This window comes from Haliotis rufescens, unplaced genomic scaffold, assembly GCF_023055435.1.
Source record: "Haliotis rufescens isolate VD_foot unplaced genomic scaffold, xgHalRufe1.0.p SCAF_4, whole genome shotgun sequence".
NCBI classification, from domain to species: Eukaryota; Metazoa; Mollusca; class Gastropoda; order Lepetellida; family Haliotidae; genus Haliotis; species Haliotis rufescens.
The window spans coordinates 32327873-32346252 of record NW_025964112.1 but is presented as its reverse complement, the minus strand read 5'-3'; the positions used below and the strand labels follow the sequence as shown (position 1 = coordinate 32346252).

The following is an 18380-nucleotide window of genomic DNA, read 5'->3' as shown; positions in this document are numbered from 1 at the left end:
TTTTCAATAAAGAAATTTAGTAGTAACATTTAGTTCTTTATTCGTAATATTTGACCTTAATTGCGTACTTTTGTCCTTTTTTCAACTTTGTATTTTTTGACCGAATGGCCGCTCATACATTTCATGATTCTGGACAAGAGGGGGCCTTTTCTGCATTACACTCCATATGGGTCAGGTTTACTCATCTTTCATAACATAAACCATATTAAGCAACACAAGGGTTTTACTGTCAGACTCGACTTTAATTAAAGCCACAGACAAGACACAAATAAAATAATACATGTAACCCACAATACATACACAAACAACATCACAGTATGGCTAAAATAGTGCCGATGTGACTTACCAGTAACATTTCAGTTCCCTCACAAACAACAATAAAATATAATGTAACAAAACTAAAACTGACACCTGCTTGCCTTTAAAAATAATTCAGTATTTTTTCATGGAAAGAGTATTCATGCTTGACTGTTCATGCATACTGTATGTTTCTGCAAAAGCAACAAGGTTAGCGTGTACCATTACTCAACAGTTTCTGTCAGAGCTATTGTGAGAAGAAGTCACTGATAGGCTGATGAAAGTCACAGAAGTCCTGAGAAAAGATGAGGTCCGAAATAGCTGTGATGGAAATAATCAATTTGAATGTCACAAAGTCCAGCTATTAAGTTCACTGTTGTGTACAAATTTCCATTTAAACACAATATTAAATTCTTTTACTGAAACTGTTACAATAGAAAATGTGTATGCAAAGCCCTGACAGACATCCTTTTGTGTGTGCTCCACTAAAGATAGCCATCAACTTTCACCAATGCTAGAACTCTGGTGAACTCGGGGAATCCATTGCATGATATTGACAGATTTGGTTACATGTTTGCAAACAGTTAAGCCAAAAATGTCATTACGTTCAAACCCATCTTCCCGAGGAAAGGGCGTTGCCGAACAAGTCTAGTTTCGTGAGTTACACTTTGGCTGGACTAATGAGACAAAAAATTGTGAAACGAACTAGACAACCGGTTTGTAAACAACATGGATTTCTTCATGCAGATTTCAGACGACTGCAGGATTTGCAAAGCAAGTGTACCGCCAACCTGGCATCAACAGATATTTGCAAATCTTTTCATGTTTTTAATCAAGGTGCTCAAGTGATTTGATGCACTTCGCAGGGTAAGACTCATTTTAATACAAAATAGAGATTTATTATCGATCAGATTGTCTTGAAAAGGTGTCGCCATTTTATACAAATGCAAGTGATATGCAAGATGGAACCTTATTGTTCAATAGGAGGGACATGACTTGAAATAGCTGGTGGCGCTACAATCGAGCCTAGAAATTCCATCCTAGTTCGGCAAGGGTGGAAACTGAACTTTTATGGTCAGTTAATGCCCTTGCCTCGGGAAGATGGTTCAAGCCGTTTCATAGATTTGTTTCAATGATTTTGGCACACTTGAAGATACAATATTGAGGGGTCATCATGCAAAGTTCTTATACATTGGTCTAATAGTTTCAATAAAGATATCTCAAATGTGGAAATGAAGATGCAAAGATTTTATTACATTAGCACTAGTTCATCTGAAACCTCTGTGGATGTACTCAGGGATGAGAATTTACCATGGACCTCGTTATGTCGAGGGTCACTTTTGTTATTCATGCCATTACAATGTACGTATAATCATTTAGTCTCCCAGACCCCTGACTAACTTTCAGTGTTTTTAAAAAAACCAACCCCATTCTCATCCGTGTTTATTGTATTTCACAGACATGTTGATGCAGGTCCACATTCATCTGCAAGTACCTCATTTCTTGACGAATGACACCTATCCACAAACATACCATGACATTCAATTAGTTAAAAAGTATCTACAACAAGTTACTATGTACAAATCAATGTCAGATTCAAGACTATGCATACATAAGGCTTAAAAAAATAAAATATTTGGTTCTCAGGCAATTACTTTCGAAAATATAGCGCAGGTGGGTGGTGGTTTTCTTTTTGGGGGCTTGTTCAAACTAGTATGTAACCCCCCCAAAAAAGTTGTGTACCATAAACCTGGGACAGGGCCTCCCTACATAAACAAGCACACAAACTCCTATTGCTGCCATGACCATAACACAAGATGTGCAGTAAAACAGTGTGCATGTAAAGGGAAGTAACTGCATGCTAACTGGCTTGCATTGTTATTAAGTATCAGGATTTCTTAAAAAAAAATTAAATGGAAATAAAAACGAAACAGCAGCAGACTTTACGATGATGCAGGCAGTGCCTGAGAACCAAGACTATTATGTTTTTTAGCCTAATCAACAATGATATTGCTAATTCCCACATAAACCCTGTAAACAGTGTCATGAACAATTGTAAATAGCAACTTTAAAAATAAAGTGCTAGACCGGTTTGTCTTAGTCAGAAAACAACCGCACCTGAGGACATGTTTTACGTACATAAGACATTTCAGTCTGTGCCCCAAGGAACTAACTGTATGATTTGCGAAAATGCAGATCAGTAAGCACTCGTATGGATGTGCCTTCAGAGAACATCCGGAGCTAATCCTGTGCAGATGGCCTGATGGATGACTTGGTGCCAACTTCTGAGTGATGTCTCTGTAGATCTGCTTCTATCCACTTGAACACTGACATTCAGATGGATAATGAAAAGACATCTGCATCCACAAATGACCATTGAACTGACATGACTCTTCCTGTTTGTATAGATATTTAACATTATTTGATGCTAATTGATAAAGGGCTCTTGGAGCGCTTCTAAAACGCTTCACTTTAGGCCATAATAAACTAATTACTAGATTTTCATCCTTGCCCGCTCATTACCAAACACATCTCATCATTTTATTATCCCAAAGTACTGACAATGCCCTGTGTGAGTTTCCATCCTTATTTACTTGATGCACTCCACAACATACATACATACATACATACATCTACCAACCATTCATGCTTCATGTGAACCATATTTCTGATGCCTTCAACAGCTTTTCAAACAAATAAGACATGAAAAAAATAAAACATTTTAAAACAAACTTGGATGAAAGTTGAACAATTAATTCATTGTGGCCTGGTCAACATATTGTATCAGTAAGATTTTGCAATGTCAGTTCAACTGATGGCCACTTCATAAAGCAGACCACAGTTCAGGAACCATTTCAGGAACAGCACAAAGAGCAATCTACAGCAGCTTCCACACATGGCTCACTGGGAGAACTCCTTCAGTTAAAGTATGTAAACAGGATATAGACAGTATGTTCCACATGCTGCAAAACAAATGTACTTAATTCATAGTATTGTCGGAATGATATATTTTCTGGGCGGCCATGTTTATCATGACTACTCCCGCTGCATACTCGGATGATGGCTAGTTTTTAAGATCAAGTTGTCTTCTATAAGTGAGTGAGATGTTTTACAGTTGTTCATGTGATTAGCGAAAAAACAATTAATGTTTCTTGAGCGTCCGAAAATCCATAATACGAGGATATCAGAAAACATACCACCTAGAAACTGCATAGTGATCATGGTGTTCAAGTTAAGTACTGGCAGTGAAATCTACACTAAAGTGCTGACAAAATATACACATAGTTTATGAAATATATTTATCTAGTAACTCCTTAACCTATTAAGTACATTTCTACATGACTAAATTGTTGGGCTTGCATAGCTAATATTGCTAATCTGAGTGTAAGAGAAACATGTTTTTGTGAAAAAACCCCATTACATTTCAAACAGGACCACTGACAAGCAGTGCAATGCATTAACATGTGATACACCCCTAATTGTCATAAAACTAATTATTTTGTAATAAAAATAACAATCAAAATATTTCAACACTTTTTCTTCAGAAATATAGCCAAGGCTTAGTAGTAATGTAGTCACCTAACACACACAAGTTCTCATAAGCTATTGCCTGAGACCCAACCTTTTTAGTTCAATGTAACAAATACATTGCATTCACAAACAATGGAAAATAATCCATGTGTTTGCATGACAGATCTGTATAAACTAGTACTAAAATATCGTAATAAAAATACCTGACAGTTGATAATGACCTCTAAACAACCTGTATATTGTCATGGTCCTCTGGATAGACTGAGCAATACATGCACGGAGTGTGACTGAGATTAACTAGTTGCTGGGTTTGAGGCTTTTGATGTCCTGAAAAAGAAAATCACTTGTTATACAAACACAGTTATATATGACAAGAAGACAAAGTCATCCATAACCCCCACCCTTTAAAAGTTTGTTAATTAACACTGCACTAAGCAATAAGGTGGCTATATCACAGCAGGCTGAAACTTGTCAAGTCGTGACATGAAATTCCAGTGACTTTATGAGCATCAGTCCTACACTGTGAAAGTATGGGGTCACACAATCAACCAAGTCACAGAGCCTGACCACCAAATCCATCCAGTCACCTCTTACAACAACCATAGGTACTGGGAGTCTCCACATGGTTGTATTATGTCTGATGTGAATACAAAGTTTCAATGAACGGAAGTTTTACCTGTATCCTTCGAAATTAACAAAAAAAAGTAAATCTTTGTCAAACACCCAAATGGCCAAAAGCACCAGTTCAGCACTCAATTGATGTATATACAAAGTTTCATGAAGAAGAATGAATGGTTTATGAGTTATGCTCTGGAAACCTTGCCTACCCACAAGTCCCACATGTTTCCTTAAAAATAAATAAATATTTAAAACATCCTGAATAGCAAACAAGGTGCCAGTCATGCAAGATGTGTAAACAAAGGTCTACACAAAAGTGTAGAGGAGCTTATGAGTTATGCTCCAGGAACACAACATGACAAAGGGGCAGAGCCTGTTTCAATATTATTGCCCCTAACGTATATGGGCAGGGTATAAGATGAAAAGATTCATAACTCCAGATTTTGTTCTGCATTTTAAAACAGGAAAACACACATTCGTAAAAAGTGAAGGTGTTACTGCTCACCTCTATCAAAGTTTCCCTCAACTGGGAGTATGCCTCCTCTTTAACGTCATTGACAATCACAGAATCATAATTGTTGCCATCAGCTGAAATGGAGAAACATCCACTTCACAGAGAAAAGGAATAAAATCAACCGACATTATTGTATGTTTCTTCAACAATATTTTGATAAAATATCCAGGAAGCAAAGGGATTAACCAGTGTATTTTTGTTAAGATTGGAGCAAGGATGTTTGATCAAGACAACTTAATATTTTTTCACTTATTTGTGTTCGTTTATTCATGTTTTGTGGACTGGAATTGGACACCATTTTGGGGAGCATGGTCCTCGTTAAGCAACTTGCATCGTTTGGAAACAGTTTTTATTTGTAAGGGGTCAATTACCATAATCTAAAGCTTCCTTCACAGTGTCCATCCGCTTCTTGAGGCTCTCGTGAGTCTCTGTCCCTCGCTCCTGTAGTCTTCGTTCCTGTGAACATTGGGCACTGTTAAGTTTTGTCCATGTTGGATCAATTAGAGACACATAGAGAGAGGAAGATTACCGGTACACACCATGTTTTTCATTACTGGAGCAACCGACTCTCGTACTCGTCACTGTCCTGACTCTCATACACCTCACTGTCAATACTTATGATCTGTGAACAGCACCCTCTGTAATGAGTAGCTGTACCCACTCTCGTACACCTGACTGTCCCGACTCTCGTGCACCTGACTGTCCGACTCTCATACACCTGACTGTCCTGACTCTCGTACACCTGACTGTCCTGACTCTCATACACCTCACTGTCAATACTTATGATCTGTGAACAGCACCCTCTGTAATGAGTAGCTGTAACCACTCTCGTACACCTCACTGTCCCGACTCTCGTACACCTGACTGTCCCGACTCTCATACACCTCACTGTCCTGACTCTCATACACCTCACTGTCCTGACTCTCGTCCACCTGACCGTCCCAACTCTCGTCCACCTGACTGTCCCAACTCTCGTACACCTCACTGTCCCGACTCTCGTACACCTCACTGTCCTGACTCTTATACACCTCACTGTCCCGACTCTTGTACACCTGACTGTCCCATCTCTCGTCCACCTGACCGTCCCAACTCTCGTCCACCTGACTGTCCCGACTCTCGTCCACCTGACTGTCCTGACTCTCGTCCACCTGACTCGTCCACCTGACTGTCCCAACTCTGACCGTCCCAACTCTCGTCCTCCTGACTCGTCCACCTGACTGTCCTGACTCTCGTACACCTGACTGTCCTGACTCTCGTACACCTGACTGTCCCGACTCTCGTCCACCTGACCGTCCCAACTCTCGTCCACCTGACTGTCCCAACTCTCGTCCACCTGACTGTCCCGACTCTCGTACACCTCACTGTCCTGACTCTTGTACACCTGACTGTCCCAACTCTCGTCCACCTGACTGTCCCAACTCTCGTACACCTCACTGTCCCGACTCTCGTACACCTCACTGTCCTGACTCTTATACACCTCACTGTCCCGACTCTTGTACACCTGACTGTCCCATCTCTCGTCCACCTGACCGTCCCAACTCTCGTCCACCTGACTGTCCCGACTCTCGTCCACCTGACTGTCCTGACTCTCGTCCACCTGACTCGTACACCTGACTGTCCCAACTCTGACCGTCCCAACTCTCGTCCTCCTGACTCGTCCACCTGACTGTCCTGACTCTCGTACACCTGACTGTCCTGACTCTCGTACACCTGACTGTCCCGACTCTCGTCCACCTGACCGTCCCAACTCTCGTCCACCTGACTGTCCCAACTCTCGTCCACCTGACTGTCCCGACTCTCGTACACCTCACTGTCCTGACTCTTGTACACCTGACTGTCCCAACTCTTGTACACCTGACTGTCCCAACTCTCGTCCACCTGACTGTCCCAACTCTCGTCCACCTGACTGTCCCGACTCTCGTACACCTCACTGTCCTGACTCTTGTACACCTCACTGTCCCGACTCTTGTACACCTGACTGTCCCAACTCTCGTCCACCTGACTGTCCCAACTCTGACCGTCCCAACTCTCGTCCACCTGACTCGTACACCTGACTGTCCCAACTCTGACCGTCCCAACTCTCGTCCACCTGACTGTCCCGACTCTCGTACACCTCACTGTCCCGACTCTCGTACACCTGACTGTCCCGACTCTCATACACCTGACTGTCCTGACTCTCGTACACCTGACTGTCCTGACTCTCATACACCTCACTGTCAATACTTATGATCTGTGAACAGCACCCTCTGTAATGAGTAGCTGTACCCACTCTCGTACACCTCACTTTCCCGACTCTCGTACACCTGACTGTCCCGACTCTCATACACCTCACTGTCCTGACTCTCATACACCTCACTGTCCTGACTCTCGTCCACCTGACCGTCCCAACTCTCGTCCACCTGACTGTCCCAACTCTCGTACACCTCACTGTCCCGACTCTCGTACACCTCACTGTCCTGACTCTTATACACCTCACTGTCCCGACTCTTGTTCACCTGACTGTCCCAACTCTCGTCCACCTGACCGTCCCAACTATCGTCCACCTGACTGTCCCGACTCTCGTACACCTGACTGTCCTGACTCTCGTCCACCTGACTGTCCCAACTCTGACCGTCCCAACTCTCGTCCACCTGACTCGTCCACCTGACTGTCCCGACTCTCATACACCTGACTGTCCTGACTCTCGTACACCTGACTGTCCCGACTCTCGTCCACCTGACCGTCCCAACTCTCGTCCACCTGACTGTCCCAACTCTCGTACACCTCACTGTCCCGACTCTCGTACACCTCACTGTCCTGACTCTTGTACACCTCACTGTCCCGACTCTTGTACACCTGACTGTCCCAACTCTCGTCCACCTGACTGTCCCAACTCTGACCGTCCCAACTCTCGTCCACCTGACTCGTACACCTGACTGTCCCAACTCTGACCGTCCCAACTCTCGTCCACCTGACTGTCCCGACTCTCGTACACCTCACTGTCCCGACTCTCGTACACCTCACTGTCCCGACTCCCGTACACCTCACTGTCCCGAGTCTTGTACACCTCACTGTCCCGACTCTTGTACACCTCACTGTCCCGACTCTTGTACACCTCACTGTCCCTACTCTCGTACACCTCACTGCCCCGACTCTTGTACACCTCGCTGTCCCGACTCTCGTACACCTGACTGTCCCGACTCTCGTACACCTGACTGTCCCGACTCCTGTACACCTCACTGTCCCGACTCCCGTACACCTCACTGCTGGTTCTAACTTGGAATGCCCCTAGGATCAAGCTGCCCATAACACAGTCAGGGCAACTTGTTAAATGCATGCATAGTGGTGCAGTGATACAACCCTACAGCTCCCATCCCCAGTATAGGGGACCGCCTCCATGTGCTAGTAGACAGAGCATCTGCCCGGAGAGCATCAATTTGGTAGTGTAATCCCTGGCTATGTCATACTAAAAGACTTGTTGTTACCCTGCCTGGCACTCGGCATTATGGGGATAAAATGAGGATTGGTCTGAGTGGGGTATCTGTAAACTGGGCATGGATAACTCTGTGGGCTAGCACTATAAAACCAGGATAAGTCTTGACTAGTGCCACACACGTACATGCATGCCGCTATATGCAATGATCTTGAATGCAACTTTAACCCCCATTTCATCTCATCTCCCATCAGTATTTGGCTCCTAGTCTTACAACAAGCATGGGATGCGAGTATTCTGCCCCGGAATCCCCACGGGATGTCAGTGACCACTGACTACTGCTGACTCATCCCACGTACCAGGATTTCCAGACTGGGTGGCTTGATGAAGATGTATCTGGCAACAAGGTCAGTTTTCTTTATGTTCTTAACACCATTGATTTCAACATCTAGAATGCAGATCTTCCCAGACTTGCTGATGTCATCCACAGACTTCTTGCTGAAAAAACACAATATTGGGTTCCTTCAACTGAGACACCACCATGGAATGTGATACATGTGTAAACACAGATGTCATGTTTATGTCAATCTAAATGCCATGCATTGTGATTCATAATCAAACAAGAATCTCGTGTTTATGTAAACATGTGTTTTGATATACCTTTAACTAAACAGTACGTAGGAGCCACCACTGACACTTGATTGACAACATTTGTCCCAGTCTGATACATTATCCTAGTACTCCCTTACCTTGTCCCATAGCAGTTGCCTGAGAACTGAGCCCACTCCAGAAAGCCATCGGCAGCCACCAGCTTGTCAAACTCTTCCCTCATCACATAATGGTAGTCTGCAAGAGGAACATCATCTTGAGAACATATGTTACTGTAGTTCGCTAAATTCTTATTTGATAAACATTTTTTTAAAGATCATATTAACAAGTGGAAAATGTTTTAGTGTGTATAATAACTATACCAGTTGACATGTTGTTATACCAAGATGAACAATGTTAGATCTATTCTAAAAACAGTCTCACCTTTGCCTTCAACTTCACCTGGCCGAGGTTTTCGAGTGGTATCTAAAACAAAGATATTCCTTGGAATAAAATAAATACAAATAATTAACCATATCTGTATTTGCAACTTGTGTAAGAAAACTAACTATGCTAACTCCATGTATCTCAAACAGATATCTAAGGGAACTCTGGGTGGTGCACTGTACCCGTACATCAAACATAGGGAACAGTCACTCTGGGTGCTGCACTGTACCCATACATCAAACATAGGGAACAGTCACTCTGGGTGGTGCACTGTACCCGTACATCAAACATAGGGAACAGTCACTCTGGGTGGTGCACTGTACCCATACATCAAACATAGGGAACAGTCACTCTGGGTGGTGCACTGTACCCGTACATCAAACATAGGGAACAGTCACTCTGGGTGGTGCACTGTACCCATACATCAAACATAGGGAACAGTCACTCTGGGTGGTGCACTGTACCCATACATCAAACATAGGGAACGGTCACTCTGGGTGGTGCACTGTACCCGTACATCAAACATAGGGAACGGTCACTCTGGGTGGTGCACTGTACCCATACATCAAACATAGGGAACAGTCACTCTGGGTGGTGCACTGTACCCGTACATCAAACATAGGGAACAGTCACTCTGGGTGGTGCACTGTACCCATACATCAAACATAGGGAACAGTCACTCTGGGTGGTGCACTGTACCCGTACATCAAACATAGGGAACAGTCACTCTGGGTGGTGCACTGTACCCATACATCAAACATAGGGAACAGTCACTCTGGGTGGTGCACTGTACCCATACATCAAACATAGGGAACGGTCACTCTGGGTGGTGCACTGTACCCGTACATCAAACATAGGGAACAGTCACTCTGGGTGGTGCACTGTACCCATACATCAAACATAGGAAACGGTCACTCTGGGTGGTGCACTGTACCTGTACATCAAACATAGGGAACGGACACTCTGGGTGGTGCACTGTACCCGTACATCAAACATAGGGAACAGTCACTCTGGGTGCTGCACTGTACCCATACATCAAACATAGGGAACGGACACTCTGGGTGGTGCACTGTACCCATACATCAAACATAGGGAACATTCACTCTGGGTGGTGCACTGTACCCATTCATCAAACATAGAGAACAGTCACTCTGGGTGGTGCACTGTACCTGTACATCAAACATAGGGAACAGTCACTCTAGGTGGTGCACTGTACCCATACATCAAACATAGGGAACAGTCACTCTGGGTGGTGCACTGTACCCATACATCAAACATAGGGAACAGACACTCTGGGTGGTGCACTGTACCCGTACATCAAACATAGGGAACAGTCACTCTGGGTGGTGCACTGTACCCATACATCAAACATAGAGAACAGTCACTCTGGGTGGTGCACTGTACCCATTCATCAAACATAGAGAACAGTCACTCTGGGTGGTGCACTGTACCCGTACATCAAACATAGGGAACAGTCACTCTAGGTGGTGCACTGTACCCATACATCAAACATAGGGAACAGACACTCTGGGTGGTGCACTGTACCCGTACATCAAACATAGGGAACAGTCACTCTGGGTGGTGCACTGTACCCATACATCAAACATAGGGAACGGTCACTCTGGGTGGTGCACTGTACCCGTACATCAAACATAGGGAACAGTCACTCTGGGTGGTGCACTGTACCCATACATCAAACATGGGAACAGTCACTCTGGGTGGTGCACTGTACCTGTACATCAAACATAGGGAACAGTCACTCTAGGTGCTGCACTGTACCCATACATCAAACATAGGGAACAGACACTCTGGGTGGGGCACTGTACCCATACATCAAACATAGGGAACAGTCACTCTGGGTGGTGCACTGTACCCATTCATCAAACATAGAGAACAGTCACTCTGGGTGGTGCACTGTACCCATACATCAAACATAGGGAACAGTCACTCTAGGTGGTGCACTGTACCCATACATCAAACATAGGGAACAGACACTCTGGGTGGTGCACTGTACCCGTACATCAAACATAGGGAACAGTCACTCTGGGTGGTGCACTGTACCCATACATCAAACATAGGGAACAGTCACTCTAGGTGGTGCACTGTACCCATACATCAAACATAGGGAACAGACACTCTGGGTGGTGCACTGTACCCGTACATCAAACATAGGGAACAGTCACTCTGGGTGGTGCACTGTACCCGTACATCAAACATAGGGAACAGACACTCTAGGTGGTGCACTGTACCCATACATCAAACATAGGGAACAGTCACTCTGGGTGGTGCACTGTACCTATTCATCAAACATAGAGAACAGTCACTCTGGGTGGTGCACTGTACCCATACATCAAACATAGAGAACAGTCACTCTAGGTGGTGCACTGTACCCATACATCAAACATAGGGAACAGACACTCTGGGTGGTGCACTGTACCCGTACATCAAACATAGGGAACAGTCACTCTGGGTGGTGCACTGTACCCGTACATCAAACATAGGGAACAGACACTCTGGGTGGTGCACTGTACCCATACATCAAACATAGGGAACAGTCACTCTGGGTGGTGCACTGTACCCATACATCAAACATAGGGAACAGTCACTCTGGGTGGTGCACTGTACCCGTACATCAAACATAGGGAACAGTCACTCTGGGTGGTGCATCCAGGGGCGGGCCAGTTCTCATTGGCATCATCTCCAACATGTTACATGACGTTGTTGTCCTCATCACTGTGCTAGAATGAGGGGGATAAGGAGGAGTGACTTACGTGAGACGCTGAAGGCGAAGCTGTTGGGGAATTCCTCAAACAGCATGTTCAGCAGCGTGCTCTTCCCGCTGCCGGATGGGCCGCTGATGACGATGGGGCGGATGGAGGGAAGTGATGACATGGTGGTGAGGGTGTGGGACACAGCTAGAACACAAACAGTCAGGATAATACATTGTGAATGGGAGACATAGCACTGAGTGTGTCATGGTGTCAATACTGGCAGCCTACACAGCACAAATATGAACCTGCATGAAAACACAAGCATTGCAATAACACTGAAGAATACTGGTAAAATACAGTAGCAAACATAGTGAAATACCTAGTTCATCATTCTCTTGGAGAACAATTCTGCAAATATATTACCAAGACAAGCCCACAAAGTGTATAGTTTACCAGGTAGAAAGTCCTTGAAAATGAAGTAACGACACTGACTGGCTGATACCTATTCCCCCTGTGTGACTCAGTGACTGCAGCAGTGTGCGCTAGGACTAAGGTCCCTTACAGGTCGTCGTCATCAACAACACAGCTGCAGGCCGTGTTCACCACTGTGATCACCAGGAGTCAATACAGCAAGCAGTGAAGCAATTATCCCTCCACACATATTATGCAATGCTAATGTGATAGGAACATTTCCCCCCTATCACAACTGCCTATAGCAATCACAATTATCATCATCTCATTTCATTTGTCATCCAGTATTTTATCCGGCTGATACAGTGGTGATGACGTAATGTGTTGACTATCACCAGCACTCAGGGTGCATCCAGACAAAGGCTAGATACTACCCTGATACTCATGTGCAGTGAAATTATTACTACTGATAATCTACACAGTGGACACTGAGCAAGTTACGGCCTAAGGATCACACTTCAGAAACATACCCTAGAAGTCAATCTTGTACTAGCTTCTTGTGATACCATTTGTCTCCAGAGTCTATAAAATGAATAATGGTGTGAATAAAAGCTAATATGATAGTGGTATTTGCTAAGCAACAGAATTATCTAAACATTTTAGTCATCATTTGTTGCTGATTCAGTTATTGCAAGTATCAGGACACAATTTAAATTCCAATTCTATTATTAGGACATATTTCAGAACATGACAGCTGGAAAATTTGTTGGTTATTAAGTAAATATATGAATATGAATTAACTAAGCACAGCCATACTCCGTGTACAATGAATATGTCAATGTAGACTGCCATACATTCTTATGATGGCCTTGAATGACATTGCTTCAAGCGTGTCAAGTATATGATGTTATAGTGATGTCCCAGTCAGTGCTGAGTGGCAGTCGGATGTTATGGTGATGTCCCAGTCAGTGCTGAGTGGCAGTCGGATGTTATGGTGATGTCCCAGTCAGTGCTGAGTGGCAGTCGGATGTTATAGTGATGTCCTTGTCAGTGATGTGTGGCAGTCGGATGTTATAGTGATGTCCAAGTCAGTGCTGAGTGGCAGTCGGATGTTATGGTGATGTCCCAGTCAGTGCTGAGTGGCAGTCGGATGTGTGGCAGTCGGATGTTATGGTGATGTCCCAGTCAGTGCTGAGTGGCAGTCGGATGTGTGGCAGTTGGATGTTATAGTGATGTCCCAGTCAGTGCTGAGTGGCAGTCGGATGTGTGGCAGTCGGATGTTATAGTGATGTCCTTGTCAGTGCTGTGTGGCAGTCGGATGTGTGGCAGTCGGATGTTATAGTGATGTCCTTGTCAGTGCTGGGTGGCAGTCGGATGTTAAAGTGATGTCCCAGTCAGTGCTGGGTGGCAGTTGGATGTTATATCGATGTCCTAGTCGGTGGTGTGTGGCAGTCAGATGTTATAGTGAAGCCCCCCTCAGTGCTGTGTGGAAGTCGAATGTTATAGTGATGTCCCTGTCTGTGCTATGTGGCAGTCGAATGTGTGGCAGTCAGATGTTATAGTAAAGCCCCTGTCAGTGCTTGGTGGCAGTTGGATGTAATAGTGATGTCCCCGTCTGTGCTATGTGGCAGTGGGATGTGTGGCAGTCAGATGTTATAGTAAAGCCCCTGTCAGTGCTGGGTGGCAGTTGGATGTAAAAGTGATGTCCCCGTCTGTGCTATGTGGCAGTCGGATGTGTGGCAGTCAGATGTTATAGTAAAGCCCCTGTCAGTGCTGAGTGGCAGTCGGATGTTATAGTGATGTCCCCGTCAGTTGGATGTTATGAGAGACGTCCTAGTCAGGGGATATAGAGTCAGTCTGTTATAATAGTCAGGCCCAGTATGTTGTTATAGAGCAGTCTGTTGTTATAGTGAGGGCCAGTACAATGAGGCAGAAAGGGTGTCATGGAGCAGATGTCACATGGGAAATGTGTGACTATATCTGTGATAAGCATTCCAGCTGTGACCATGGAGATTTCCTTCTCAGCAGGAGCCTGACTGCTCAGGTTTATAGTCTTCTGACAAGTAGGGACATAATATGTCAAGATTTTCTGCAGTATCTATATATATTTTTCACGTGGAGCCAGTTTGACCAGTCAGCGTTGAGGCTCCCACGCACATGATTGCGAGAAGTACGTGTTGACATATACTGAACAACAAAAGTTCCCTTGACATTAAATAAGATTTAATGCAACGTTATGTTTTTTACCAAATCTGAAACAATTTTGGTTTGCAACAGATAAAAGACTCCTGTAAGAGACACATTGAGAGAGCAATCAAATGGTTTAAATATTTTGATTTGCGATACTGACTTCAGAAAATGTGTGATTTCATAACAAACATGAAAATGCCAAAATGTCAATTTACAAATCAATAGCGTGTGTGTCCACCTCTCGTTGCGATGCAAGCAACACATCTTTGTCTCATGGAATGGACCAGGCGTCGCACAAAGTCCTGTGGGATATCTGTCCATATCTGCTGGAGCATGTTTCGAGGTTCCTGGAGTGTCTGTGGAACACGTGGTTGACGTCGAAGGCGCCGATCCATCTCATCCCACATGTGCTCGATTGGTGAGAGATCAGGAGAGCGAGCCGGCCAGGGAATGACATTCACGTTTTTTGTTGAAGAGAATCCTGAACAAGTCGAGCAATATGAGGCCAGGCGTAATGCCTGGGCCGTGACAACACAAAAACGGTAGAACAACAGGGCCGATGATCTCGTCGCGGTAGCGCTGTCCATTGAGATTTCCCTCTACCACTATCAAACGGGTCCTCTGTCTTGCTGTAATCCCACCCCATACTATAACAATGCCATGCCACGATCTTCTTCCATGACACAATGATTGATGTAACGTTCACCTCGACGTCGGTACACTCAAATCCGTCCATCGCTGTGGCTGAGGTGAAAACGAAGCTCGTCAGTGAATAGAACTTGTCCCAACTGCATGGCCTTCCAGCGTAGACACTGTCTGCACCACTGTAGATGTGCTTGAAGGTGGTTTCCTGTCAAAATGGGACGTCTGGCGGGTCTTCTGGCGACAATCCCTGCACACCTGAGGCGACGACGTACGGTTTGTGAAGATATTCGTCAAAGGCCAGGGATGCTTCTTTCAGTCACTCTTGCTGGCTGGAATCGATTTCGTAGGTGTGTTGCTCGAATCCAGTTGTCTTGTCGATGACTGGTTACGCGTGGCCTTCCACTCCGAGGATGGTCTGTGACTGCACTCGTGCCAACGTTGCCATAAACACCAAATGGTGTTTCTGTGGATGTTAAATTGTCTTGCAACATCACATTGACTTGATCCTGCTTCAAGCATACCAATGGCTCGCAGACGCTCATTTTCGGACAGGCGTGGCATTTCATAATGTTGAATAATTGCGTAATTTTATTGTTTTTCTGAGTGGTTGTTGTCAGCACGATGCTAAACAATGCATATGGAATCCCGTTAACACACATGTTTTTATACCGATACTTGATCTTTTGCATGGAATGCATGCTTTTCTGTAGCAGTTGTGTTTTTGTGACTTGATTCCATACATGTACTACAATATTGAAAACCAAACTTTACTTGTTTGAAAAATACACTAAAATATTTGTGTCACAGGAACTTTTGTTGTTGAGTATAGAATCGTCAAACTATAACAAATATGACTTTTAATGAGTCAAAGTATGGCATTTATGATATATGTAGCCATTCTCTGTCAACTAAAGTTCATTTCAAGGCATCAATAGTGGTAATTTGACCGTGGTTGCTGTTAATAACAGTGAGTTGTGCGATCTTCCAATTGCTTCACACATGATTTCGCCAAAATTAATTAAAACAATATTAAAAGGAATTTTGAATAAAATTTATGAAATAAGTTACAAACATAAGTCCAGATATACAAAGAACACTTTTTATAGCTAGACTGTGTAATTACATGATTAATTTGCGTACTTCAGTATGGATTTGTTGACATGGTATTTCTGGTGTTACGCGCTCACGGTAATGTCTTTCCGTTTTGGGAAAAAACATCAAAACTCATTATTGCGTGTATAATGCGCACCCCCTTCTACACAGAAGGTATCTGACAGATCATCTCCTGAAGCATGCTGTCGCCGCGTCTGCAGATAGTCCACTTCTTATTGTGTACAATGGTCATAGATCCCACATTTCTCTTCCACTGATCGAATGGGCACGTCAGCATCAAATTATTTTGTTTGTACTGCCTGCACACACGTCCAATGTTTTACAGCCAATGGATGTTGGTTGCTTTTGCTAAAATTTCCAACAACCTCAGTCACATGTATATGTTCAGTAAATAAACATTCTGTTTGTGAACTTGACTGTAGAGCTTATAACCTGTCGCTGACACCAACAAATTTGCAATCCTCTTTCAGGAAATGTGGAGTCAGCCACCGCCAATATCAACTTTGTGCCATCAACAGTTTTTAAGTCGACTGAACGTTTGCTGCATCCTGATACTGGTGTTATTGATTCAAGTGTGCCAGTTGGAGACAAAGATGTCACTTCACCTACTGAGGGCCATGATGTAGCAGGATTCTTTAAAGACAAGACGACTGTACTTTTCAAGAAAGCTGTGCCTACTAAAAAGAGAAACATTTAGAGCGCTGCTGTCGGGGGCAAGGCCATCACCAAAGACGTCATTCTGAATAAAACTATTTCCCACCAGACTGTGAAGTTGGCACCCAAAAAAAGAAAGCATGCACCTAAAACCAAGTAAATCTTCAAAAAAAACCAACTACTGTCACTGCACCGAATGTAAGTACTTCTGGTACTTCACGGACCAACGAGCATCAGGACGACAGTTTTGATTCGTACGATAGTGATGTGACAAGTGATGACGAACTGTGCTGCAAATGTAACCAATTTGTATCTGATGAGGTTCGAGCTAATGTCTCACTGATCATTACAACCTGGGCACAATGTACCCACCCTACAAGTCAGCACTGGACACATTTACGTTTCTGCACGCCAGTTCGTGTTGTGCATCGATATTCTGAGTTTTGGTGCCCCTGTCACGATGAGCCTGGAGAATAACTCCCTGCATCAACCTTGTAAAATAAGCTGGATATTTGTGACTTTTGATGGACAAAGATATAAAACGACTGTAGACTGTTCTAATTTGGATTTTGACACAAGAGAGCTTCCATACATGTCATCCCGGTTATGCAACAAGCCATGCATTCAAATGATCAAACTTGTGTGACGTAGCTTTCTGGGTCACTTCTGTTGACAGTGAGAGGGCGGCCATGCCTCGAGTGTCAATTTCAGTGGAAATACCTGGATTTCAGAAATGTTTGTCATAAATAAACAAGCTTAGAGGTAAGACATTTGAAAAAAAGATTATATGAATATTCAGCGATTTTTTGTAAGTGATCGAACTGCCATGACACGAGGATATATACAGACATGCGTTTTTCAGCAAAATTAAATAAGCATCAGCTGTGTGTGTGTATGTGTGTGTGTGCGTGTGTGCGTGTGCGTGTGCGTGTGCGCGCATGCATGTGTGTCTCTAATACTCTCTATATCTCTCTCTCTCTGCTTGAACTAATCCAGACTAATGCGGATTTTATAGTTCCAGCACAGATACCAAGCCCAGATACCAAGGAGTTTAAGATGGATACCCCACTCAGACACAGTATACTGACTCTGACCCGACCAGTCCTTGTTTAAGCCCCTTAATGACGAGCGCCAGGCAGGGCAACAACAAGCACCATCTTCTAACATCTTTTGGTATGACACGGCTGGACAACGAACCCTGGACCTTCCGCTCTACCACTAGACCATGGAGGCGGTCTGCAAGGCTCAG

At 44.1% G+C, this 18380-nt stretch overlaps 2 protein-coding genes across 10 annotated transcripts in view; both read right to left on the bottom strand.

The window, feature by feature from the left end:
* Positions 1-221: 221 nt before the first annotated feature.
* LOC124149519 (guanylate kinase-like) overlaps positions 222-18380 on the bottom strand; it is a 33717-nt gene continuing 15558 nt past the window's right edge. For 3 of the 4 annotated variants that reach the window (XM_046521160.2, XM_046521163.2, XM_046521162.2), the window contains exons 2-8: positions 12179-12322; positions 9405-9446; positions 9122-9218; positions 8732-8870; positions 5332-5416; positions 4952-5034; positions 222-4155 (exon numbers count right to left, since the gene is read on the bottom strand). In XM_046521160.2, coding sequence (XP_046377116.1) covers positions 4126-4155; positions 4952-5034; positions 5332-5416; positions 8732-8870; positions 9122-9218; positions 9405-9446; positions 12179-12322 — 620 coding nt within the window. In that variant the 3' untranslated portion in view covers positions 222-4125. Of the gene's footprint in view, positions 4156-4951; positions 5035-5331; positions 5417-8731; positions 8871-9121; positions 9219-9404; positions 9447-12178; positions 12323-13059; positions 13112-18380 lie in introns of all 4 variants that reach the window. The other variant, XM_046521161.2, reaches the window with a different exon arrangement.
* On the bottom strand, positions 5739-8720 carry LOC124149521 (probable ATP-dependent helicase PF08_0048). 6 transcript variants are annotated; one of them, XM_048381812.1, is made up of 7 exons: positions 7872-8720; positions 7604-7819; positions 7480-7527; positions 6558-6958; positions 6486-6509; positions 6037-6380; positions 5739-5931 (listed from the first exon to the last, which is right to left on the bottom strand). In XM_048381812.1, exons 1-7 carry the CDS (start codon positions 8274-8276, stop codon positions 5870-5872), a joined length of 1500 nt encoding a protein of 499 aa, XP_048237769.1. In that variant the 5' UTR covers positions 8277-8720; the 3' UTR covers positions 5739-5869. The 6 variants fall into 6 exon arrangements, with proteins under 6 accessions (XP_048237769.1, XP_048237768.1, XP_048237767.1 ...); XM_048381811.1 differs by having other exon boundaries at positions 6486-6958; XM_048381810.1 differs by having other exon boundaries at positions 6037-6509.

Coding starts and splice junctions, on each gene's coding strand:
- LOC124149521 (XM_048381808.1), bottom strand. CDS start 8,276: ATGCATTTAACAAGTTGCCCTGACTGTGTTATGGGCAGCTTGATCCTA. Junction 6,959..7,479: donor ACGATAGTTGGGACGGTCAG/GTGGACGAGAGT, acceptor TGGGACAGTCAG/GTGGACGAGAGTTGGGACAG. Junction 5,932..6,036: donor ACGAGAGTTGGGACGGTCAG/GTGGACGAGAGA, acceptor GAGGTGTACGAG/AGTTGGGACAGTCAGGTGGA.